This window comes from Aulonocara sp. 'chitande type north' Nkhata Bay, linkage group LG5 (assembly GCF_057382095.1).
Source record: "Aulonocara sp. 'chitande type north' Nkhata Bay isolate Kocher_YH1m ecotype deep benthic linkage group LG5, A_spYH_male_GT1.1, whole genome shotgun sequence".
Taxonomy (NCBI): Eukaryota; Metazoa; Chordata; class Actinopteri; order Cichliformes; family Cichlidae; genus Aulonocara; species Aulonocara sp. 'chitande type north' Nkhata Bay.
This window is the reverse complement of record NC_141348.1, coordinates 43,024,984-43,050,159: the sequence shown is the minus strand read 5'-3', so window position 1 is coordinate 43,050,159 and position 25,176 is coordinate 43,024,984. Positions and strand designations below refer to the sequence as shown.

Sequence of the window (25,176 nt, the reverse complement as noted above, 5' to 3'; positions counted from 1 at the left end):
ACGAGATGAAAAAAGCACCAACACATGTCATGAAAATGACACACAAACCAAAATGTGACACAAACATCAGCAAAGAGAAGCAAAACTGCTAAAAGTTCAAACACCTCTGTTTATTGTGTGTCTCTGAATTCAATCACCTCGATTCTTAGCGTCAGTATTGTGAGTAAAATAAAGAGAAAACACGACCAAACAGGAGCAGAGCTTCTTTAAACCTTTCCTGCCTGCGAGCTCCGGGTCCGTCTCAGCTCCCGCCACCTCTGCAGCACGTGTCATGTTCACCACCTGAGCACAAACACACAAACTGTGGCTGCTGAGTGTGTTTGAGGCTCAGCACACCTGTGGCCAAAAAGAAGAAGTTTGTCTGCTGTGTCCACATGGCTGAGACACACAAGAGTGAAATGAGCCGTCAGTGGCAGAAAGCTGCAGATAAGCCTGAAAACTGTGGCTTTAAGACACTTCCTGCTTTCTTGCACAGCAGCGAACAATACAGTGGACATTAAGCCACACACGTGTCATATTTAATGCCGTATATGGAAGAAAACACACGTGTGTATAATCTTCAACTGTCAAACTTCATAATTTCATTAAGAACATCCCATTTATTTACTTTATTTGCTTTTACAGTTTGCTTTGGCTCATACTCCACCTGCTCTGTCCGATCAGTTTTGCAGCTTTTGCGTGACTCTGAGCGGAGAGCAAAGGTCACACGTCACAGTTCATCCTGCTGCTTCGATTAGCAGTCACAACATCAATAAACCGTGACCCACTTCCACCGCAGCCGTACAGGCCCGAGCCATAACATTACCTCCACCATGTTTGACGTGTGATGTGGTATGCTTCAGACCACCAGCTGTTTCTCTCCTCTATATTCACGCAGCCATGAAACTGTTTTTCAGTAAACTGTTCAATTACTGTGATAATGGAGGCCTGTATGAAAGTGTCACTGTCTAAATGAACCTGTCTGTAGATGGAAATATTAACAGCAGGTGTGTAAACATCCACTCTAGTCTAAGACACTCATCCTTTGCTGACCTGTAGATGTAAAACCAAAAGTTTCCAATGAGGAGTCATGATGGGAGAGCTCTGAGTTAATGGCATTAAAATGCAGAACATGAAGGAACATGTTTATTAAAAAGGCCAGCCTCGTGTACCAACTTCACAGGAAAAAACATCAGCTGGTGTTCTCATTTATACTGCAGTAAAACCACAAAACTCCCACCAGAAGTTACACTGACAGAAAGAAGCAGAGAAACTGTAGCGGTATCACAAACCCAGACCTCTCAGTTTTTCCACACCTACCATCTCTCTGCTACGTGGCACAGATGTCTGTACTGTTTGAACATGTCAATCAGTTTACTGGTTGGATTTAAAAAACCTTTCAACATTTCTGTTCATTCGTGTGCCACACAGACAGTAACAGACTACATGTACCGCCGTTACGTATTTAAAATACTAAATATGAGTAACTGTATTCTGTTACAGTTACTGTTTAAAAAGGTGGCATTTAGAATACAGTTACTTTCTTGAAATAAAGGGATTACTTTCCTGTTTCATATGTTCGGCTATGCCCTCTCTGTTTTTGGTAATTCCACACTGGTGGAAACCCAAACAAAACACGCATTACGACCAGGCTCTCTGTCCTGGTCGTTGTGTCCTTGGGCAAGACACTTTACCCTACTTGCCTACTGGTGTTGGCCAGAGGGGCCGATGGCGCGATATGGCAGCCTGGCTTCTGTCAGTCTGCCCCAGGGCAGCTGTGGCTACAACTGTAGCTGCCTCCACCAGTGTGTGAATGTGAGAGTGAATGAATAGTGGTATTGTAAAGCGCTTTGGGTGCCTAGAAAAGCGCTATATAAATCCACTCCATTATTATTAATTCAATTCAATTTTATTTATATAGCGCCAAATCACAACAAAAGTCGCCTCAAGGCGCTTCATAGATACAGAGGAAACCCCAACAATCATATGACCCCCTGTGAGCAGCACTTTGGCGACAGTGGGAAGGAAAAACTCCCTTTTAACAGGAAGAAACCTCCGGCAGAACCAGGCTCAGGGAGGGGCGGGGCCATCTGCTGTGATTGGTTGGGGTGAGAGAAGGAAGACAGGATGAAGACATGCTGTGGAAGAGAGACAGAGGTTAATAACAGATATGATTCAATGTAACGTATTCCTCCTACCCAGAAATATGACTGGTCAGCACATTTACCTTCTCCACCTTCATGTAGCTGCTTAGTTTCACTCGAGGTAATAAAATAGTTCCTCTGAACGCCCGTCATTAAATATCTCTGACTCTCTAACGAGCCGAGAAGGAAGCAGATATAAAAGCTGGAGACAACTCCCAGCTCAGCTTCTCTCATTGTTAGTTTGTATTGTTGATTGTTATTTATGCTTAGAAATATTTAACCATAGATGCTTAGAGGTGTATAATCAATTGTGTAGTGATAAGTTGTGTGATCTTTAACAGGCTACAGAGGCTTTGTGTGCATTCCACACCTACATCCTGGGAGCATGAGAGAGGTCATACCTTCTCTTATTGTTTTATGGTAGGATTAACCTAGCTACATCTGTTTTAGTCTAAGTGCTTTTCTGTTTAGATGAACTGCTGGACTTCCTCACCGGGGGGGGTCTAGTCTACCCTCTTCCTGACCAAGGATGTTTGACCCTTTGATCAGCAACACACACACACACACACACACACACACAGGCAAGGTACTCTTTGTTTGTATGTAGACGTCGTATGTTAATGAACCTATGCATATTCATGTAACCTCAATAAAAGGATAGTGTATGGGAGGACGGACGAGAGCTACTGGGGTCAAGCGAAGGGACGGCGCTCTGTCCAATCTCTCCCGTGCACGAGTACCATGAAGAAGTTTGCCTACTTGCGTCTTGCTTGCAGTGTAATTATATTGTCTTAACGTTCCAGCGAATAGGTTCAAGCTACAAACCTAACACTCATCCAATCAGAGTCCAGTCCAGATATCAAAAAGCACCTTTACATGGTTCACTGCTGTGGATTTAAATACAAGACAAATCCAGGACAATTTAGATTGTTTTTTCTTTTTTATTTGCTGTTTTGAACACATTTTCCCAACGCCTCTAACCTGTAGATTCGCCGGATGGTGGCCACTTCATGACTGGCTTTAGCGTCCTCAGCCCCGTTTTTCTCTTCAGACTCGTGTTTCAGGTCGTGGTCCATGTTTGCTTCACTAAGAGTCACGACTTCCCTTGCAGGATAAACAGACGATGTCACAGGTTGCTCCTCAGGGAAAGTTTGATCCGGCAGCATTTCAGGCTCGCTCTCACTGAACTCTCTTTCTCTCGTGTCTCCGTCACTTTCTGTCGTGTCTCCATCGCTCTCCAGAAACTCTTCCATGAAGCGGTCTAAAACCGGAAAGCCATCCTCCATGAAGTGTTCAATGATGCTCGTCACATCTTCACGTAGCTTTTCCCAACGCCTCTAACCTGTAGATTCGCCGGATGGTGGCCACTTCATGACTGGCTTTAGCGTCCTCAGCCCCGTTTTTCTCTTCAGACTCGTGTTTCAGGTCGTGGTCCATGTTTGCTTCCGTGTTTGTGAAGAAGTAAGCTCAGGTGTGTTTGGTTTTAAACTCTGCAGAGGGAACTGCCATGCAGGGCCGTTGCTAGCCATTTGGGTGCCCTAAGCACAAATGCTTTATGGTGCCCCCCCACTGAAAAAAAAAAAAAACAAAACATTAATACTTTTGAATTTCTCAGTGGAATTTGTTTAATTAAATAACAACAAACATGACAGTTAAACAAATAAATAAGGTTAAAGGAGGTTAAAAATACTGTTACAAATAAATACTGAAACAAAAATTGAACATTGGAACAAGAACAAAGAGCCTGGCAATAATGTGTAATTTTTTTTATAAAAATATATATATAATATAATAGTATTATTATTAATATATTTACAAATAGTTTCACAATAGAATTTAAATAAGAAACTTAAATAAGAAAAATAAGAATTTGAACACAAAAGCCACATTCCTTAAGTAACTATGTTAAACATTTTTACAATTCGTTGTCAGAGTATGCCCTAGACTCTAGGGCATACTCTGACAACCAGAAAATGCAGGCGTGGTGTGCCTCTCTAGGGCCTAGAGAGGCACACGCCTGCATTTTCTGGTTGCAAAATCAGCTATAAGGTCATCATATGATAGCTTCTGAGCCACGTCACCATTGATGCTGATAACAGCCAGACCACTTAAACGTTCCTGCCCCATTGATGAACGCAGGTACGTTTTAATGAGTTTGAGCTTTGAAAAGCTTCGCTCAGCAGAGGCAACTGTGACAGGCAGGGTCAGTGCAATACGCAGAGCAATCCACAGATTGGGATATACCTCTTGAAGCTGATTGTCATGTAAAAATGACAGCATTTCCAAAGCAGACGTCTGTGGTGGCAGCTGAGGAAGGTTGATGATTTCCTGCATCATCTCAGGTCCATCAATGTCAGCTACTCCCTTATCTGTCAGTGTCTTCTGTACTTCAGTGCAGTGTTTTTTTAAATCCTCCTTGGACATCCCATTCACTTTGCTGAAATCAAGCAGCACTCCATATTTCTCCTTCACTTGATTCATGGTCTCAAACCTCTCCTGTAGGGAGATTAAAGCAGAGTCCACAACACAATTGAAAAATGTGACCTCAAGCTTTTTAAGGGCATCATGGAGGGGCTCATCAACAGCTTCATATGCAAACTGCCTTTTTGTGCTCCTGAGCCTTTTCTCCTTCAACTGTGGTTCTATGTTCAGGGCCTCACAGAGTTCTTTGGCAGCTGACACAGCCTCATCAAACCCAGACTGTCTGTATTTAGAGAGGTTACTTTTGGCAGTGTCAATGAGCCTGACAGCAACATCGAGCTGCATGGAGCTGGACTGTAGTAACTTGTTCACCTGGTTTGTGATTGTAAGAAGTTCACACCACACGATGGAGCAAATCAAAAATCGAAATGAGGCTACTTCCTCAGCAAGCACTTGAGCCTCCACCTTTGCGACTGCATCACTTACAGCTTCTCTGGCCTCCAGGAGAGCATCCCTCACTTCTTTTGTCTGACTCCGGACAGCAGTTACACTTTGAAGCCTACTTTCCCATCTAACGTCACTCCAAGATTTAAGTGTCAATTTCACATGTTTTGTTAAAATGGCCCATCGCTGGGTGGCACTGGAAAAGAAATTGAACAACTTCTGCAAATACCCAAAGTAGCCAGTTGCATCTGGAGAGGACTTGGCAGCATCAGCTATGACCAGATTCATCGTGTGAGCTCCACAAGGCACAAACAATGCTCTCGGGTTTAATTGTAGCAGTCTGGCCTGAACACCTTGCTTCTTCCCCTTCATGTTGGCCCCATTGTCATAGGCCTGTCCTCGACAGTTTTCAAATGGAATGCCAAGCTCCTTCAACTTGTCAAGGACAACATTGGACAGGTTAAGGCCAGTTGTTTGCTCCACATTTATATAGCCAAGAAAGTATTCTTTAATATCTGGTTGTGCTTGGAAACAAACAATGCGTACTATGACTGACATTTGTTCAGTGTGACTCACATCTGGAGTACAGTCAAGAATGATGGAGAAGTATTTTGCCAACTGGATTTGCTTCACAATGGCGCGGAATGTTTCTGAAGAGATAATCTGAATTAGTTCGTTCTGTGTCTCAGGGCTGAGGTAATGTGTGTGGGAACCTTCATCTTTTATGTTGGCCAAGTGATTTGCCATTACAAGGTCATATGTTGCCATAAGCTCTACTTCCTTCAAGAAGTTGCCATTGTCCGGCTCATAAAGACAGTCAGAAGAGCCCCTAAAAGACAAATTTCTGGAAGCCAGTGAGAGAGTTATTGAGAGTAATCGTTTGAGAATCTCTCGCCACTTTTTCCTTTCTGCCTCTAGTAAGGTCAACTCCTGTTGATCTATTGCCATGCTTTTCTTTAGCCGTGTGTCCAGTTCTCTCCACTTAAGCATGCACTGTATGTGGTCTTGGCTACACTCATGACCCCTCAAACGGATGTTGATGTTCGACCAGTCACTGAAGCCCTCTGTACTCAGCTTTATATCCTTCACACTGAAAAGCTTACATGCAAAGCAGAACACAGCATTGTTCTGCGGTGAGTACACTAACCAGCTCCGGTGAACCTTTTCTCCATTGGGAAGAATTTTGAACTTAAGGCTAGTGTGAAATGCTCTTCCATCAGGCCCCTTTGGAAAATTAAAATCAGAGCTGACATTAAAAGGACCTCTCCGCACAATTTCAACACGATCAGCATCTACAATGTGAGCTGGCCAAAGAGCAGGATCGGTTGAAGGGGGCACACATGTCTCCACAGTGTCACTTTCTGATAGTCTCTCAGTGACAGGACTCTCAGTGGTACTTGTGTATGGAACTGTACCTGAACTGGTGGTTGATGGTTCTTGTTCTTCTTGGCTAGGGATTGTTGCAGGGTCTACAATGGCTGGTGGTTGATGTCCAGGGATGGCACTACTACTGGATGGTTCATCCTGTCCTTGAGATCCTCCTTGAACATATTTAAGCATTGACCCTGCATACAAGAGAAAATATTCAGGGATTTTACAGAAATACAATTTTGAATCTACAGTAGGCCTACGAAAGATTGCATTATAAGACTAATAAATTAAGTAAGTCACTGGTACATTTAAAAATTACTAACTATATTTTACATGTATAGATTTTCATAATGGCAAATGGCAATATAAACATGCTGTACATAATTTGATATAAATGCGCAAGTAGGAAATCTATATTACTGGAAGATATAGGTTTCATATTACAGTTTCACCAACAGATGTCGCCCTTGATCTATGAACCTAAAGAAAGACGAGAACTATTTATGTGTTCAGACGTCAATGGCATAAATAAGATATGCGTCTTTATAGATATCCTGAAATGCAGCAACATACAAAGTAATCTTGTCTAATCTGATAATAATACTTGACTGCATCACTGACCTATCCCAAAGTTAAGGTTAATCAGTAGCATGCATGACGTTAGCCAGCTAGCAACCTGAGGAGGGAAATGCTAGTCTCACGAATCACGATAACGTTAGCAATCGTGAGTCACGATTGCTAACGTTATCTGAAAACCGTCAATTGAGTGACCATGATGAGTTGCTTTTAGTAGTCCATTCTATATTCATATCCACAACGTAAACAAACTACCCAACATCAATCATTTGCAACATTTGTTAACACAGTATGAACACTGCTAACAGGAGCTATCACAGAGTTGACGGACATGAGCGTGCAAGCAAGGGCTACAATAATGAACTTTTTTTATTATTATTATTTAAACATTGCCTTACCGGCAAGCGACGCCTGAGTTTCATCACGCTTCCTCTTCTTCTTTCTTTTCTCCGCTCCCGACTCCTGTTGCCGTTTCGAGGCCATGTTCAAACAGGTGTTTACCAATTATAGAACAGACCACTGGGAGTGGGGGGGCACCAGGAGGAGACTGGAGACAGGGCACAAAGCAGATTCACCCCTTTTCTCGGGAAAATTGTTTTATGTTGCTTTTGTATTGTTTAACCATATTAATGCATATGATATTTATAGTATTAATATGGTTTACTTTTTTTTTTTTACGACCCTGATTTTTTTGGTGCCCTACCGGCCATTTGGTGCCCTACGCAGTGTGCGTTATGTGCGTTTGCGGAGCTACGGCACTGAGGTTTCCCCTCGGGAGCAACTGTTTGCTTTCCTTCACTAAGAGTCACGACTTCCCTTGCAGGATAAACAGATGATGTCACAGGTTGCTCCTCAGGGAAAGTTTGATCCGGCAGCATTTCAGGCTCGCTCTCACTGAACTCGCTTTCTCTCGCGTCTTCTGTCGTGTCTCCATCGCTCTCCAGAAAGCCATCCTCCATGAAGTGTTCAATGATGCTCGTCACATCTTCACGTAGCTTTTCCAACGCCTCTAACCTGTAGATTCGCCGGATGGTGGCCACTTCATGACTGGCTTTAGTGTCCTCAGCCCCGTTTTTCTCTTCAGACTCGTGTTTCAGGTCGTGGTCCATGTTTGCTTCACTAAGAGTCACGACTTCCCTTGCAGGATAAACAGACGATGCCACAGGTTGCTCCTCAGGGAAAGTTTGATCCGGCAGCATTTCAGGCTCGCTCTCACTGAACTCTCTTTCTCTCGCGACTCCGTCACTTTCTCTCGCGTCTCCGTCACTTTCTCTCGTGCCTCCGTCACTTTCCAGAAAGCCATCCTCCATGAAGTGTTCAATGATGCTCGTCACATCTTCACGTAGCTTTTCCAAACGCCTCTAACCTGTAGATTCGCCGGATGGTGGCCACTTCATGACTGGCTTTAGCGTCCTCAGCCCCGTTTTTCTCTTCAGACTCGTGTTTCAGGTCGTGGTCCATGTTTGCTTCCGTGTTTGTGAAGAAGTAAGCTCAGGTGTGTTTGGTTTTAAACTCTGCAGAGGGAACTGCCATGCAGGGCCGTTGCTAGCCATTTGGGTGCCCTAAGCACAAATGCTTTATGGTGCCCCCCCCACTGAAAAAAAAAAAAAAACATTAATACTTTTGAATTTCTCAGTGGAATTTGTTTAATTAAATAACAACAAACATGACAGTTAAACAAATAAATAAGGTTAAAGGAGGTTAAAAATACTGTTACAAATAAATACTGAAACAAAAATTGAACATTGGAACAAGAACAAAGAGCCTGGCAATAATGTGTAATTTTTTTTATAAAAAAATAATATATATAATATAATAGTATTATTATTAATATATTTACAAATAGTTTCACAATAGAATTTAAATAAGAAACTTAAATAAGAAAAATAAGAATTTGAACACAAAAGCCACATTCCTTAAGTAACTATGTTAAACATTTTTACAATTCGTTGTCAGAGTATGCCCTCTAAATTTCAAAATTTAGATTGCTTGGCTGGTCACCTAAAATGGCTTATTGGACTCACCAGTGACCTGCCACTTAAGACAAAAGAAATCCAAATAGAATTTGCAATATTCAGATTTACCTCTTGCATGATCTGCAAGTGGTGGGCAAGTTTCTGCCCAGAAACACCGCCCTTCTTCTGGAAAACTGTCATCAACTGAGGTGTAATTCTGTCTAACTGTGCCGCGAAGGTCATCTCCAGTTGAAGTGTTGTAATACACTGGAATTCAGCATTTACCTGTATCTCTCACACACACACACACACACACACACACACACACACACACACACACACACACACACACACACACACTCACAGACACACACACACACTCACAGACACACACACACACACACACACACACACACACACACACACACACACACACAAAGAAGACTGGTGCTTAATCATTGGTATGATTATTTTGTTATTTCTTCATTAAATGCTACAATGCAATTGCCATCACTTCATAAAGCATGATTATCATATGGGTTAGTATACAGTGCATGAAGGATGTTACTACTGTTAATCAAAGAAGAAATGAATGGCATCAGTCCATTTAACGGGTTTAAAGGGTTTTAAAAAGCAGATATTTGTCTGTTTCAGGTGGTTGGCAACACATTTTCCTGTGCTCTTTGTCCACTGGTGGGAGTGTCTCACCTGTGAGGTCAGCGGGGCAGAACTCTGCCGTCAGCAACAGAGAGCAGAGAAAATTTAGATGTGCAACTAAAAACATGCTTGCCATGTAAGCCCCAAACATCTCTGAAATTGCTCTGCAAACTTCAGAGTACTTATACTTCAGGAGTCCTGTGGGTACCGTAAAGACTCATGTATGCAAACAAACCACATTTTTTTTTGCAATCTGATCCTTTTTCTCTTGGCTGTTTCCTTCAGGGATCACCACAGTGAATGATCCACCTCCATCTAACCCTATGCTCTGCATCCTCTTAACTCACAAGAACTAAATTCCTGTTTTTCATTTCACTTTCGCAAGTTTTTTTTTTCTTTTGTCCTGGATAAAAGAAATTTAATCATATATATTAATTGATATTAATTAATATCAATATTAATAATCACAAGAACCCTTAAGATGAGATAGATAAACTTGTCCCTGCAATACTGTGACAAATACTGTTGTGATAAATATGTAAGGAATTTGCATGTACTTACCAAAATAACACCATCTTCTTGAATAAACAGTAACACATAAGGGGAAGAAAATCTGCCAGAAAAGGAAGACAAATAAAAAAAAAAACTTTAGAAAGACAAACAATTACCGTTTCCAAGCCATTAGTGCATTACTTCATGATACTCCCTTGTAACAAAACAAATCTTACTTGTGCCTCTGTGCAAACTACAGATGGCACGATACCACTTTTTTATGTCCGATACCGATATCATAAATTTGATTATCTGCCAATGCCGATATGACTCCGATATAGTGTATTTTATAATAAATAAAACTGTTTTTATAAATATTTTGCTGCATTTTGTATAAGTTCATACTCAGTTTTAAAAACAAAACATTAAAGCTATTCTGTTATACCTGTATGCAAAAAATACACTGCACCCAAAATATTTTATACTTCAGCAATACTGATCAACCTAAAAAACTTACACCATCCTCCTTATTCAGGTATTCTAAACAGTACATAGAAATATTAAACTAACTAATAGGACTGCCAACTCCCAGCAAAAATATTAGGAAACCACCCCGCACCCTTCGCCTGATAATGCTTAATTGACGTAATCTACTTTAATGCACAGAAATCAGTTATTTTTCTATAATAATTTGATTCAACATTTTTCTTCAATACAGTTGCAGACAGCGCAGACAGCGTACCTTCCCAAAGGAAAAAGTGCTATATGTACTACTATTACTAGGGCATATATTAGACTTAATATTTACTACATACAATAATGGATCTCTATACATTTAACCAGATCACCACTTTGGTAGTAAGATTTAGAATAATTATTTATTAAAAGCTAGACATTTTAAATGAGAATAAGAAAGAAAATTATGTCTTTGTGTCTCCCTTTCCCTGTTAATGCCCTACCTGGCCCCCTGGCAAAACTTTGCTAGATCCGCCCCTGCACAGTTACCAGATGTCAGCTACATAGAAAAGGATCCTGGTGTTATTTGTCTCTCATAAACAGTTCATAACTTCCCTTCAACTCATTCATGTGACCTAAAATGTAAACCTGTTTCTTCATTACCTGTTCAGCTCTAATGATTCAGTAAAAACTTCTCCTGGTTTCACCTTCATGTTTCCTTCTCACCACATATCCAAACTATCATGACCAGCAGCTATTACGGCTGTGGCTCCAGAAAACATAAGCGGATACTAGAAGTAATATTAAAAAAATTCTAGCAACAGCTTATCAAGCTTAAACGTGCTGCTGTTGTTTATCTGCCGTTTTCCTCTTTCTAGCGCAAACTGGGTGACTAACAAATGAGAGAGACTAGCGACAGAAAAGCCGATCAGCTGATAATCGATCAGTTTCATGATTGAAGTAGCAACAGGAGAGGGAGGGGGGAGAATGAGGGAAGAAGTTTTAGCTGTTCAGCATGAAGACACCGAATAACTCCAGCTTTGTGTCTTTTTTCATTCTAGCTGAAGTATAAAACAAATCGCTTCCTTTCCCCCTCAATACAAAACTCCGACAGCCAGTCCAGCTGTGGCTCCATACATCGGTTGTTAAGCTCAACATGGAAATACTATGCAAACATAAAGAGATGAACTTACACACTTGCTTTACTTCTGTGTTAGTTTTCTCTGAGATTAAATGCAGCGGTTTGGAAGCACGTAGCGAGGCTTTAAATGCTAAACCAGACCGCTGACAGGTCTTGCACTCAACAGCTCTATCAAGTGAAGCAACTTCTTTTCTGAGTTAATTTCAGTTCTGACAAACATCACTCTCAGTGCCTTTTGATCTCACATTTTTGGCAACCACTGAGTTATTCTCCTCCACAGTTTACAACCATTATTTTTTTCTGCACAAAAGACGTTGTGCAACGCCAATCCTACTTATTTCCTACTGCACCCCTGACTGTGCAGGTGCGTTCAGAAGCCCCCTCCCCCGCCCGACTATTCCTTAATGCCAATGTTGTGGCGGGAGGGACGATTTCTCAACTTAAAACTGCAGGCGACTGTACAGTGAACTTTACAGCTAACTACAGAGAAATTGCCTCGTTCCATAATTTGTTAGTACAAAGTGTGCCACAAGAACTAAGCTAAAAACATATGACATTTTAACGCATCAATACAATTACTCTTTTAATAGAGCAGTAGCTAATAGAGCACATAGCTAGCTTAAGTCAAATTCATGACAAAGTTCAGAGGTGTACAACTACTTAGACTTCTTTCTCCATGTGCACACGTCTTAAAGAGTCAACATGCTTTGACTGAGGTAAAAAAAATAAAACAAAAACGACCGTAAAAGGTTTACTTACCGAAGCTAGACCACCTTTATATGAAGTTGTGCGATTAACTTGAGCCCGCTTGCAGCACACAAAGAGTCCGCTTCTTCAGTCCGCGTGCAAAATGGTGGCCTGTCCTAACGCATGCGCAAAATGGCCCAGCAGGAGGCTATGAAAAACATACTTAAGCATTTTGAGCTACATTTAATTAACTAAAATTAATTGGATTAAAACGCAGGGAATGTATTCTGGAGTTACTCGAATTATATATGTAGACAGGAATTACTCATTTGAATTGAAAAGATATACCAAAATATAATATGCTATATTTAAAAGGAGACAATATCACTTTTTTCAGTGTACAGTCCCAATCAAAAGTTTAAGGCAACTTGAAAAAGGGCACAAAATCATATTTTTAATGATTTTTTTTTTTTTTTTTTGGAAATAATTTTTCTTAACAAGGTTCCAAGTAGAGCTTCACCATGCAACAAGAAGACATGGGAATGAGACAAAAAAAACGAGCATGCAATTTATTGAAAACGACACTTAAACTGAAACTGGCTGTTTTACAGCTGATCTAAAGTTTAGGAGCACACCTCCAAATAAACCCTGTAAACCCCCCAAAAAAGAAATCAATGTTCCCAAACATAAACATGGAGTAGCTCCACAGTTATTGTTTTTCTTCTATGGTGCAAATAGTTTTTAAAATTACTTTGGAAATTTTGTTCAACCCCAATGAGCCTTTGCGGTGTATTATATTTAAAAAAATTGTGATTATTTATTCCAGATAATTCTGACAATAGGTCATTTAACAGATTTATATCATTTTCAAAGGTAAAATTTTGATGTTTACAAAGTTGAATTAAGTTTTTCAAAGCTGAAAAAGACTGCATATGTTTGCAAGCAGCATATTCTGTTAATATTAATTGCAAGGCAAGGGTTATCTGATGATTGTAGGTTATCTGAGGATCACATGGTCTGACCTTGAGGTGAATTTGGTGGGATGTCCACTCCTGTGAAGATCAAAGGCTAAAAGGCTAGCATATGCATATATATATATATGCATATATATATGCATATGCAGTAAGGGTATACTTAGTGTTTTTTGTATTTTAGTTTGCTTTTTGTTAAATAAATAATAATATTGCATAACATCATGTATTATTGTTCATCTGAGGATACATTTAAATAATTGATTTTGGATATATAGACTAGCTGCTCTAATGCATCATTCTCTCTTTCTCTGCAAATTTGCCCAAACTCATCTCTTTTTAAGGTACGAGGGTTATTTACAGTAAAAACTCATGTTAACAATGCTGGAGGATTAAGGTGGTACTCTGCTTTGCTTTTTCTTTATCAAACTAACTCCTTTATGCAGAAACAGTAGAAACAATTGATGACAACATGTCATATTGTTACATTGTTAACACTGTTGTTTGTTGTCTATGATGTGCTCACAGGCGCAGCTCCAAAACCGTATGTCACAATACTTAAAGAAAAGGGGCTGCTGCAGTGTCAAGTTCCAGGTGCTTCTCCTAAACCTACAGTTGAGTGGTGGGACAGTGACAACAAAACACTTCCTTTTAAGACGGTGCAGGATGAAGAACAACAAGGTCGCTTCCACGTCACCGTCCAGACTACTGTAACTGAGCCTGGCTGTTATCACTGTGTAGCCACACAGATGGAAAAATGGCATCGGATTTCTTCAGAGATCTGTGTGCATCATGGTGAGTGGGATATAATTCTTCAAATAAGTGTGAACACTAAAATGTGAATATGTGCTTAGACTGAACACTAAGAATGTGGTCGGGGAGGAAAGACATGAACATAAAAGACGATGTGCATGCTGGAAAAAAGCTGTCAGTTTCTAACTGAATGTTGAAAAACTAAACTCGCAAACACATACTGTATATTATAGAAGATGAACTTGCTGTTGTGACTGATTTGTTTATGAACTCTTACATGATGCTCCAAGCTAATTTCTCTATCAAAATATTGGTGTTTTTTAAACCTGAGCATGCTTGCAGACTCTTGAAATAACACTTCCATGGTAAATCTCACTCTGCTTTATTTTTCATTTTTAAACATTAATGGGATCATATTCACACTCTGGGTGGTGCTATTACTTGGTGTTGGCTCTCTCTAGAGTATCATTTTGTGTTGCTGTTAGGACACAGTGGTGTTTTTGTGTAACTTATCTGTGTACCCAGTTTAATTAAAAACTTGTCTTATTGTCTTATTTCATAGTATAATCTTCGTATGCCCTGTCTGAAGCACTCTGTTTGTTCACTCGCTAATTATAGTCCTAGTATTCACTCACTATCTCTTTAGGGATTTGCTAGCTTGACTCGTAGCTGACTCACTAGCAGTGTGTCCTCTTCACTTGTACCTCTGCACTTTCCTGCTCAGTGTGTGAGACATCTGGTTACTCCTCGGCCTCCTTTAGTAATAATGATACTTGTAATAAATGTAGCCGCAGCTCTGCAGCTTTGCAGGAGGATTACTGAATTGGAGACTTAACATCACGGCTTTGAACAACCGAAGCTAGCCAGGCCCCTGTAGCCGGTGCAGCCGAAGGTAGCATAAGCCCCAGCATATTGTCCTGAGCAGCCAGGTAAACAGGATGGCTGGGTGACGGTGAGGAGGAAGCACAGTCTTAAACAGAAGCTCCAGGTACACCACCAACTCATTCATGTATCTAACTGTTTTCCCCACTTGGCGACACACCTGCCAGGGATCAAACTCTGGTAATTGGTGATTCTGTTCTGAGACATATGAAGGTACAGGGCTCGCAAAATTTCTCCAGTCGGGCTACCAAAATCTGTCTCAGCCCTGAGGTAAAGACAACAGCACCCATAGTCAATTGTCTTCCAGGGGTCAGAGCAGGCAACATTGATGGAAATTTAAACAATTTCAGACTCTGTAGTTTTCTCTGGTCTCCTCCCTAGTCAGACCATGACTCGCATGTTTAGCCGCATGTTCTCCTTAAATTGCTGTCTGTCTGAGTGGTGTCCAAAAAGCGTTGTGGGATTTAATTGGCAAACCTTCTGGAGGAAACCTGGTCTTGTTAGGAGAGACGGCATCATCCCACTTTGGATGGAGCAGCTCTCATTTCTAGAAATATGGACAAATTTATTAAACCCCCCAAAATATGACTATCCAGAGTTGGGACCAGGAAGCAGAGTTGCAGTCTTGCACGCCTCTCTGCAGCTTCTCTCCTCCTGCTACCCCCCCCCCCCCCCCCCCCCAAAAAAAAACCCCCATCTCCATAGAGACTGTGTCAGCTTCCAAACAGACAAAATAAAAATAAAAATCTGCACAAACCAACTTAAACATAAGAAAACTGCACCAACAAGTAAAACAGTGAAATGTGGATTATTAAATATTAGGTCTCTCTCCTCCAAGTCTCTGTTAGTACATGACTTAATAATTGATCAACAAATTGATTTACTCTGTCTTAGAGAAACCTGGTTGCAGCAGGATGATTATGTTAGTTTAAATGAATCAACACCCCCGAGTCATTCTAACTACCAGAAACCTCGAAGGCCGAGGGGGCGGTGTGGCAGCAATTTCTCACACCAGCCTATTAATTAATGAAAGACCAAGACAGACTTTTAATTCACTTGAAAGCCTGAAAGCTTAGCCTCAGAAACCAGTCTTACTTGTTATCATCTATCGTCCACCTGGGCCTTACACAGAGTTTCTGTCTGATGTCTCAGACTTTTTATCTGATTTAGTTCTGAGCTCAGATAAAATAATTATTGTGGGTGATTTTAACATCCATGTAGATGCTTTGATCTTTAGATGCAGATGTACAGCCGATTCTTGTTCTGTCCAGGTGGCTCTTCTATGTTGTGCCATACATTTATGGAGTGGCTGTTTGGTTTCCTCAGTCTAGAGATCTGAGTACTCCTTGCTAAACTGTACACCATACACTACGTTCTTAAGTTTGTGTTTAGGAGTTTTGTCTTTTGGATGAACCAGTTTTTGTCTGAGTGTGTGGCTGAGTCTGAAGTACACTGGGATGTCGTGCTTGGAGAAGAATCTCCGGAGTTTCTCTGATAAACCTGCAACATAAGGGCTGACTTTGTCTTTCTCCCTAGTTGATCTCTGACCTTCTTTACTGTGCATGCAGTGGTTTGTATCATATCTATCTAATAGACTCCAATTTGGAGGGATTTTTTTCTGGCCAGTGTTGCCCCATTGTTAGCAATATTAACTCAGCTAACTGCAAAATTTCCAAGGACCTCACCACTATCCTAGCTCCCCTCATGAGGAACATGCCCCATCACATTAAAAACTCGAGATGATGGATCATGATGAAACTAATCTCCTGTGATGTAGTCTCTCTCTTCACATACATAACTACAACTGAGGCAGTGGAGACTGTCAGAAAATGACTACAACAAGACAGCTTTTTAGAAAACAGAACCAGCTTCACGTCTGATCAGATTTGCACACTGTTAGACCTCTGCCTTACCACCACATATTTTAAATACAACAAGGTTTCTACAGAGAAAAACATGGATGTGCCATGGGCTCCCGGTGTCACCTATTGTAGCCAAACTTTACATGGAGCTTGTTACCTAAACTGAAATAATTGCTACTATTTGGAGTAAGTGTAGTAAATGAAAAGTATTTTTATGAGCCACCTCATCTATTTGATCATGAACATTTATGTTGGAAAGGTTTGGTCACCATTTTACACAATTTGTTTTCTCAAATTCATGTTGTTTTCTGATGTGTATGCATCATTGTCTGTTACACTTGTCTAATGAGAAACTTTTTGTACTGTTTCCACAGAAAAGATGTGTTAGGGAAAATATTCTAAAACACTTCTTCAGTAAAGACTCAGAGAAGAGAAACACACAGAACTTCTTGCTAGCAAGGGCAGCCTCCAGACTGAGACTCGCACTAAGAAACTGCCCCAATCTTTATTTATACTTCAGTAGGTGTGTGTGTGTGTGTGTGTGTGTGTGTGTGTGTGTGTGTGTGTCCTGCTGATCAAAGGGTCATGAGAGCACAAAAGGTACATCCTTGGTCAGGAAAGGGGGTAGTCTCCCCCACCCTAGATAACATGGTGAGGAAGTCCAGAAGTTCATCTATATGTAAAGAAGCACTTAAACTAAAACAGACATAGCTACGTTAATCCTGCCGTAAAACAATAAAACAAGGTATGAGCTCTCATGCTCCCAGACGTGGGGGTGCATTCCTGGGATGCACCCCAAGCCTGCAGCCTGTTAGAGATCACACACAATTAATTATATGCCTCTAAGTATACATGGTTGAATATTTTCTAATACAAATAACTACATGCAGTATTCTACCATATGCAAACTTATATCACTAAAAGATTATACTGACTACTAAATACAATTTTCCATTGACAAGATGGATCAACCACCCTCAGGTAAAGTCCAAAATACCAGCCAGTCAGCAAGGTAAATGACAAAAAAAAAAACCAACTCCAGGAACCAGCACAATAAGTCACACAAAAAGATCTGTTAGGAACATAAAGAAGTCATGGTAAAGTTTAAAAAAAAAATCGAATAATGTAATGTTTAATTTTTTAGAAGTACAGGAGAAATATTTGTTGTTTAAAAATATTTAATTTACTTCAGCAGTTGAAATTACAAGTTATGCAGGCACAGGCTTTTAGATTAATGAAGGCTAGAAATGTAAAAAGAGAAATAGGGAGGAGTGCAAAGTGAGCAGAAATTATAAAGTCAAAGAGGAATGACGTTAAAAAATGGAATTTGCAACTGTCAGTTTTATATTTGATTTGCTTCACTGACTTCTTCAGAAGGAGACAAAACACTGATGGCTTTATTCTGACTTTATTTAAAGATTATACATAGCTTCTCCTGAGCGACAGAATATGTTCTACAGCAGTTTTTACAGGCAGAGTGACACTGCTCAGGACCTGCATATTTCCATGTGTAAAATCAGATATCGATCCCTTTACAGAAATCACAGTGCAGGTTTACCATTTATCATATTATAATTTGTTGGATTTGTTCAGAATGCCATATTTATATTGTGCAAAGGAGTTAATAGATTTCAGTAACTTTGTGTGTTGTGTGGGTCACAACATTAGGAGTACCAGTCATTATAATTTAATGCTGTATGATATATCAACATTTACTCAGCCTCAAATACCTTTATAACAATGTCAGAAAAACCTTAACATTTAATTTAAATGTAATTTAAACTTTATAACAGATGAGACTTTATGGTGCTGAGTTATAAATGAAGTGATTCTAAAAACTTTGTCTCACTTCACTTGTTCCAAATTTTGTCCTGTTACAGCTTTATTCCAAAATGGATTAAATTAATTTTTCAATTCAATAAGAAAAATGAAAATTTGGTAGAAGGGTAGAAAAAAGTGACTGCAACACTGAAGGACCCAGTGAGCACAGAGGCATCAGTCATCTGTCAGTGGCAGCGCTTCAGCATTGCTCTGTGGAGAGGAAACTCTTCAAGAAGAAACTTTTCTGCAGCACTTCATCAATCACATCTATAAGCAATGTTCCCTCTAAGCTGCATGCGCAATTGCACACTGCTGGCACGGTCTCTGTGCACAGAAAATCTGCGTTGCGCACAAAAAAAATCTTAAAACGATGCCACCTTATCCCATAGTTCAGCCAATAATGCGATTCACATTCGTATATACGCAGCTAATCAACGTCGTTGACAGGCCATGAAAGCGTCCTTATCAATGTTTCCTCTAGTTTTTCATGTGTCTGAGCGAACATACAAACTCCCTGAGCGGCCCCTTGTGCCGGCTTTATAAAAAAAAAAAGTTGTGTTTTTAAAATTGGAGTTCAAGTTATTTTTACTTCCAATAGTGTTAACATACTACACAGGTCATGAACAAGAATTTTTTTTTTTTTACATTTTCATTGTAAGTGGGCTAAAGCAGTCAATTAAAAGTAGTCTAACATAAATGTAAATGCTGTAATTTGATTATTTTAATAAACCATGTGACTTGGATGGATTGGATGCTGGCGTGACCACAGTGCACACGTTTGATGTCGCTCACAGTGGTCCAAGGGACCGCTCAGGGAGTTTGTGTGTTTGCTCAAACACATGAAAAATTAGAGGGAACATTGCCTATGTGGTAGAATGGCCAGACAGAAGCCCTGTAAAAGTCACATGACAGCCTGCCTGGAGTTTGCCAAAAGGCATCTGAAGGACTCTCAGACCACGAGAAACAAAATTCTCTGGTCTGATGAAACAAGATTAAACCCTTTGGCCTGAATGCCAAAAATAATGTTTTGAGGAAACCAGGCATCACTCATCACCTGACCAACACCATCTCTATAGTGAAGCATGGTGATGGCAGCATCATGGGGCCGAGGGGGAGGGGGCTTAAGTGTTAAGCAAGGAAGAAAGAAAGTATTAGCAAACTGAAATGTTATATAAGCCAGCTGGTAAAGCGTGAGACATCAGTCACCCCGTCTGTCCCCCGTGAATATGTGCGCAGGTCCTCACAAACATCTCACCCCCAATATCCTGAAAAACCATCTACCATCAAAGAGGGCAAAATACACCACCATGAAATCCAGAAACCAAACACCGTAGCAAGGACAGACAAAACAGCAAGTAGTTTGGTGGCTCATGTTTGTTGCATTCCAAATTATCAGAGCCTGAACACAAACACACGGAATTGTGACAGAAACCCACACAAGCAGAAACTCCAAGTAGCTGCAACCTACAGCAAAGACCAAGCCGCTGTGGGCACCAGCATGCCAAGCTAGAAACATGCAAGAAGGCCTCACCAGTGTTCAAGGCACCTCCCAAGATCCAACAGGTGCAACCAAGGCACAAGTGTCACAGAATGACCCAGCCCACAGAGTGCCCATCCGGCTCGCCACCTCCTGAGAGAGTGGAAGGTTTCCACCCAACTCTAGAGGACTGGGCATAGCACAGGGGGTTAGATCAAGGGGAAAGGAAAAGAAAGAAGAGGAAGTTCCCAAAGCCATCAGACCTTGGCATACCATTTCCCATGGAGCCACCAGGAGAGGCACACTGGGCGAGCCCCCACCACCGAGAACCACAGACAACCAGATCCAGTGAGCACAGAAGGAGGAGAGAGAAGCAGGGGAGAAATGGGGAGAGACACAAGGGGGCAACAGAACAGCCTCTGGTTGGAGGGAGGGGATGACATTAATGCCAGGCAGCCCGATCTGTGATTATTTTGGTGGTATTTAATTAGTTGTTGTTGTTGTTGTTGTTGTTGTTTTAAATCACATTCTAATAGTCTGAGGGTTAAGGTCACTGATGACGACTGAGACTTTTTAGGGTTAACCTTCAAAGAAATTCACTTAATTTAAAACAAAAAAACAGACTCTGTTTTAATGATGCGGTTGTAAGAGGAGGAATGAGTCAGTATGAAGTGACATGAAAGACATTTCTTCTGTGAAATCACTCAAACACACTCACAGTAATCTCATACACTTCACAATAATTTAGTGATGAATTTAGAAAAAGCTGGTGTGACACAATTGTTAAAGACATAAAAAGACATCCTTAGGAAATAAGATCATGACAAACAATTATATGTTCTAAACCACAAGTGAAAAGAAAACAAACTCATTGAGCCAAATGTACCACTGAGTGTTTTAGTGATAACTCGGCAGATTAGATGGAGGGAAAAAATGTAAAAACCCAGCAATGTTACAGTCACACATGTGGAAGAAAATAAGGGCACTAATACAACTTTGGTTCTACTGTTTTTATTTTTCAATTAAAATTATAATGAAGCTAAAAGATAGGACACTGTCTTCATCATAACAAATTATTAGAGTCAAATGATATTAATCCTATTTGAAGATTTTGGATTGCAGGATAATATAAACCTGTAATTATTCATTTTACACGTTTCAGTGAGGTGATAAATATGTTTGTCCAGATGAAGCTTCCATGAAAATGCAACTAAGACAAAGTTAGAGTGTCACACGTAACTCTTCTCCAAAGCATACGCCACACAAGATGGTTAATTTGGGTAGCAGCCCTTTTACTTGCCACACACAAATACACTGTGGTTTTTGCTCATTCAGCCTGGGACACAGAAACTCCCCTGGTGGCTCACTGCTGCCTTCTGCCTCTCTGCTTCTCACTGACAACAAAAAACACAAGTCCACGTTAATCCCCTGCCCAGGCACACATGCTCTTCGCTCCACCCCGTGAGCACACTGCATCACCCCTCCTCTGCAGCAGGTCAGAGACCACGCCCCCGCCACACAGAGATTTAAGGGTTGTTGTTTTTTTCTCGTACCTACTTGGTTAAGATTCCAAGCAAGTGTCGAAAATGTGATGTCAACAGACTGGATGCCACTGATTGGCTAGTCAATGGCATCACCCACTAAGACGTGAGAACATCTCCTTCACAGAATTATCTATGCTGACATCACTCAGGTCGCTGTTTAAACCTGCTGTTTGTTGCTGACATGTAGTCACAGTTGGAATTTTTTTTCTCTTCTTCTTCAGGGTTCCCCGTATGGGCTGCTGCACTCATCGGTGTTATTGTTGGTGTTATTGTTGGTGTTGTGGCTGGGCTTACATTTAAAAAACACTGTGTGAAGAAAGGTGAGTTTTACTACTGTACTATAATATCACAAATTCTTCATGACTCCCTGATGTTAGGTCTTAACCTTTTGATTTATGTCAAAGAAGATAAATACTTTGTTTGCTCCATTCAGTGGGTGACCAGTGTAGTTGTGTGCTTCTTGAATATTTTGATTTCCTTCCTGCAGGTTCACAAAGAAGAGAGAACGGACAACTTGGTGTGGTGTAAAGTGCTCTTGATTCTAAACAACCTTCAAAAGTGTGAAGTGGTGGTACTTTAAATCTGTTTTTCCCCCCTTTGATACATCTGAGATTTTAATCAGGACAGGTGAACAAGTTGGTTTGAGTTAACTCTTCTTCGTCTTGGCTCAGGACATTGCTCCTCCTGACTCCTGACTACTTTCCCATTTTCAGCACAGATCTGAGCTGCATTTGAAAGCTTTGCTAATGACATGAAGATGTTTCAAGAAATCCTCTTTTAAATGCACCAAAGTACAAGGTTTTACTGTAGTTGCCTAACTTTAAGCTTAAAGTAATCAAAGCGTGCTTCCAAACAGTAATTATACTGTCTTACTCAGATATTGTTAGAAGAACACATTTTGACTTTTGTCAAAATGGCAAAATGACTTCATGTCATTGTGATATGTGTTCTTACATAAAAGTGTGCAGCTCTATAAATAATTTGCTGACCAAATTTTCTCTGACATTTCTTGACACATGCTGACCTCCCAGCCCATTGTTCCTTCAGTGGGCTGGTTTCAGTCATTATGCAAATGTACTGTTTATAAGATTGAAACCTGCAGTCAGCTGAGACTGAAGACGTCACTTGGATGAGTGACGAAATGTTTCTCCCACTGAAAACGTCCAGATGAACAGAATCAACTTTTGGAGATTTCTCTGACATTTATGTTATTAATACGGACAGTGATGGTTTGTTTTCATCATAACAGATTAAGATAATTGTAGCTCTAACAAAAATTGATAAATAATAAGAAATGCAAAATTAAATTTACCTAAGATAAAAGGGACCCATAATGTTAAGACTTGAGATGTTAAAATATGAGGTTTGTCAGTCCAAAGCTGTCATACAGATGGTGAAGAATATAAACTCATATTTAACTCAGGTTAGTTAAACATGTGTACTCATGTTGGAATACTTGATTAAACTGAACCCGCAGCACTTCTCTTGTAAATCAATGTGAGTATTTTGCAGGGGCAGAGATAGTTCAGTAGGTAGAGTGGTGGCCCCATGATCGGAAGGTCGTGGATTCAAATCCACTGAACGGCTACTGTGTGGTATCCCTGAGCACAAGGTACCGTCCCTACACACTGCTCCCCCAGCGCCCAGTGGCTGCCCACTGCTTCACTGAGTGGATGGGTAAAATGCAGGGAGGAATTTCCCCACAGGGAACAATTAAGAATACATTATTGTCATTATTATTATATAAAAATATTTCTGTTTGCCAAGCAGGTCTGTCAGGTACACGTGTGCTGTAGTATGTTGTTGTTGGCTCCGTTGAATTTTTTTTATTTATTTTTTTTTTTTACAAGTTATATTTATGCTGTTAATTGTTGGCAGATTTTTTTTATATTCATGCCATTTCAGAGAGCGCTTAAGGGTGCACAAGTCTGAATAAGAGATGAAACAACAAACTTCTGTGTCTACTATTTTGTTTTTGGTGTATGTGTTTCTTTAAAGATTCATAAAGAGAGGAAATGTATTAATGTCTTAGTCAAATTTCAAAAAAATTCTTATTTTGAAGCAGCTGTGCTTTGATAAAAGACATTTTGAGGCCAGGAAACCATTTTAATAAAACATATAAACCCAGGACTCTTATCCTCTATTGACTGATTTCATACACAAAATAATATCTGGTATATGTAGTGCCTCTAGTCAAGACCAGTACAATATCAATTTCAGTAGAGATCCTAGACATTGAGGTGGTTTTGATTTAGAGATTTACAAAAGGGGGTTGTCTCGGAAGTGAACAACTGGGATCTTTATTTCCTCCTTACAAATTGTCAACAACATATACAGTCACAGTCAACAAGTTTGCATTCTACACAAACAGTGCAGAAGAGTGAATTTCCTTTTTATCTTTTGTTCATTTAAATCATTTAACCTCTTTCCCTCCAAAAAGATCATTATGAAATATTATCCATCATATATAACCAAATATTTCAGGGTATTCTTAAATTCCAGATGTATTGATAAAAAATGGTATTTCCTATTAGCTCATTTTCTTTGTGGAGCTAAGCTGGGCATACACTGCGATTTATTTATTTATTTATTTATTTTTCCCCAGTTGCGTTATTCAGCTCCTGCTCAAACTGTACAACAGAATCACAGAGTGCTCACATTTTGCATCCAAATTTGAACTTGGTGATAAAGTGTTACCAAAACTTATATTACAAAGCTAATATGTAACACAAAATCTGTCTCTCGCTCTCCCTCTCTGTCTTTCACTAACACACACACACACACCATCATAACCATCAACTTTGCTAAATTGCTGATGAAAAACATAATTGAGCAGCAATGTCCATCCAGCTCTTTTCACATTTGGTGCAGTCGTGATCATTTTGTGAGGCCAGATTGAAAAGGCTAGGATGAGCTTGCCAAAGCTCTACAAGTTGTGCCTCCATCGCTTGTGTCCAGATCACACGCTGCATTGTCATGCTACTCTCTTTTTCATTTCCATTTCTGTGTTTGTGCATGCTTATTTACTGTCCGTCTCATTCAGCCAGTTACTTAGACAAACTAGCCTGTTCACATTTCGCAAACTTAAATAGCAACCCAGGCACACAGTGGAGAGTGAGTGGAGTGGAGAGGAGAGTGACAGAGAAAACAAAAACACACCACATGGTCAGAGGGCCAGGGTGCGCCAGTGTCCGACAGCGTCGCCTCTGTCAGTGCGCCCCAGGGCAGCTGTGGCTACAATAAAGCTTGCCATCACCAGTGTGTGAATGGGTGGATGACTGAATGTGTAAAGCGCTTTGGGGTCCTTAGGGATACAGGCCATTTCACATAGCGATAGGTGGCGCTAATGCACTGGGAAGCTGGTTTGTCAACCAAACTCAAAGAAGAAGAAGGAGCGCTTCAAACCTGCTGAGAAGACGCTCCAGTTCTTCAAGAGGCGGTTAAAATTATTCAGAGACGAGAAACGACATGTGAGAGAGTGAAAGAAAACAGTTTTATTATAAGGTTTGCATGTAAAATGGATATTATTTTTTAAAAAAGGAT

General features: G+C 40.3%; 1 protein-coding gene across 5 annotated transcripts; it reads right to left on the bottom strand.

The window, feature by feature from the left end:
• Nucleotides 1-4: 4 nt before the first annotated feature.
• On the bottom strand, nt 5-12,691 carry LOC147331424 (uncharacterized). 5 transcript variants are annotated; one of them, XM_086293736.1, is made up of 7 exons: nt 12,396-12,691; nt 9,020-10,160; nt 7,334-8,529; nt 6,404-6,553; nt 4,368-4,619; nt 3,105-3,692; nt 1,944-2,117 (listed from the first exon to the last, which is right to left on the bottom strand). In XM_086293736.1, the coding sequence occupies exons 3-5, from the start codon at nt 7,416-7,418 to the stop codon at nt 4,609-4,611; spliced, it is 246 nt and encodes an 81-aa protein (XP_086149862.1). In that variant the 5' UTR covers nt 7,419-8,529; nt 9,020-10,160; nt 12,396-12,691; the 3' UTR covers nt 1,944-2,117; nt 3,105-3,692; nt 4,368-4,608. The 5 variants fall into 5 exon arrangements, with proteins under 5 accessions (XP_086149861.1, XP_086149858.1, XP_086149859.1 ...); XM_086293734.1 differs by lacking the exon at nt 4,368-4,619; XM_086293735.1 differs by lacking the exons at nt 1,944-2,117; nt 3,105-3,692; nt 4,368-4,619 and adding an exon at nt 5-282.
• Nucleotides 12,692-25,176: the final 12,485 nt, after the last annotated feature.

Bases quoted from the DNA above. Each gene is read 5' to 3' on its own strand.
- LOC147331424 (XM_086293733.1), bottom strand. From the start codon at position 3,409: ATGGAGGATGGCTTTCCGGTTTTAGACCGCTTCATGGAAGAGTTTCTG. The intron at 2,118-3,104 runs GTTAGAGGCGTT...TCTCTTCCACAG, and splicing joins ACCATCCGGCGAATCTACAG to CATGTCTTCATCCTGTCTTC.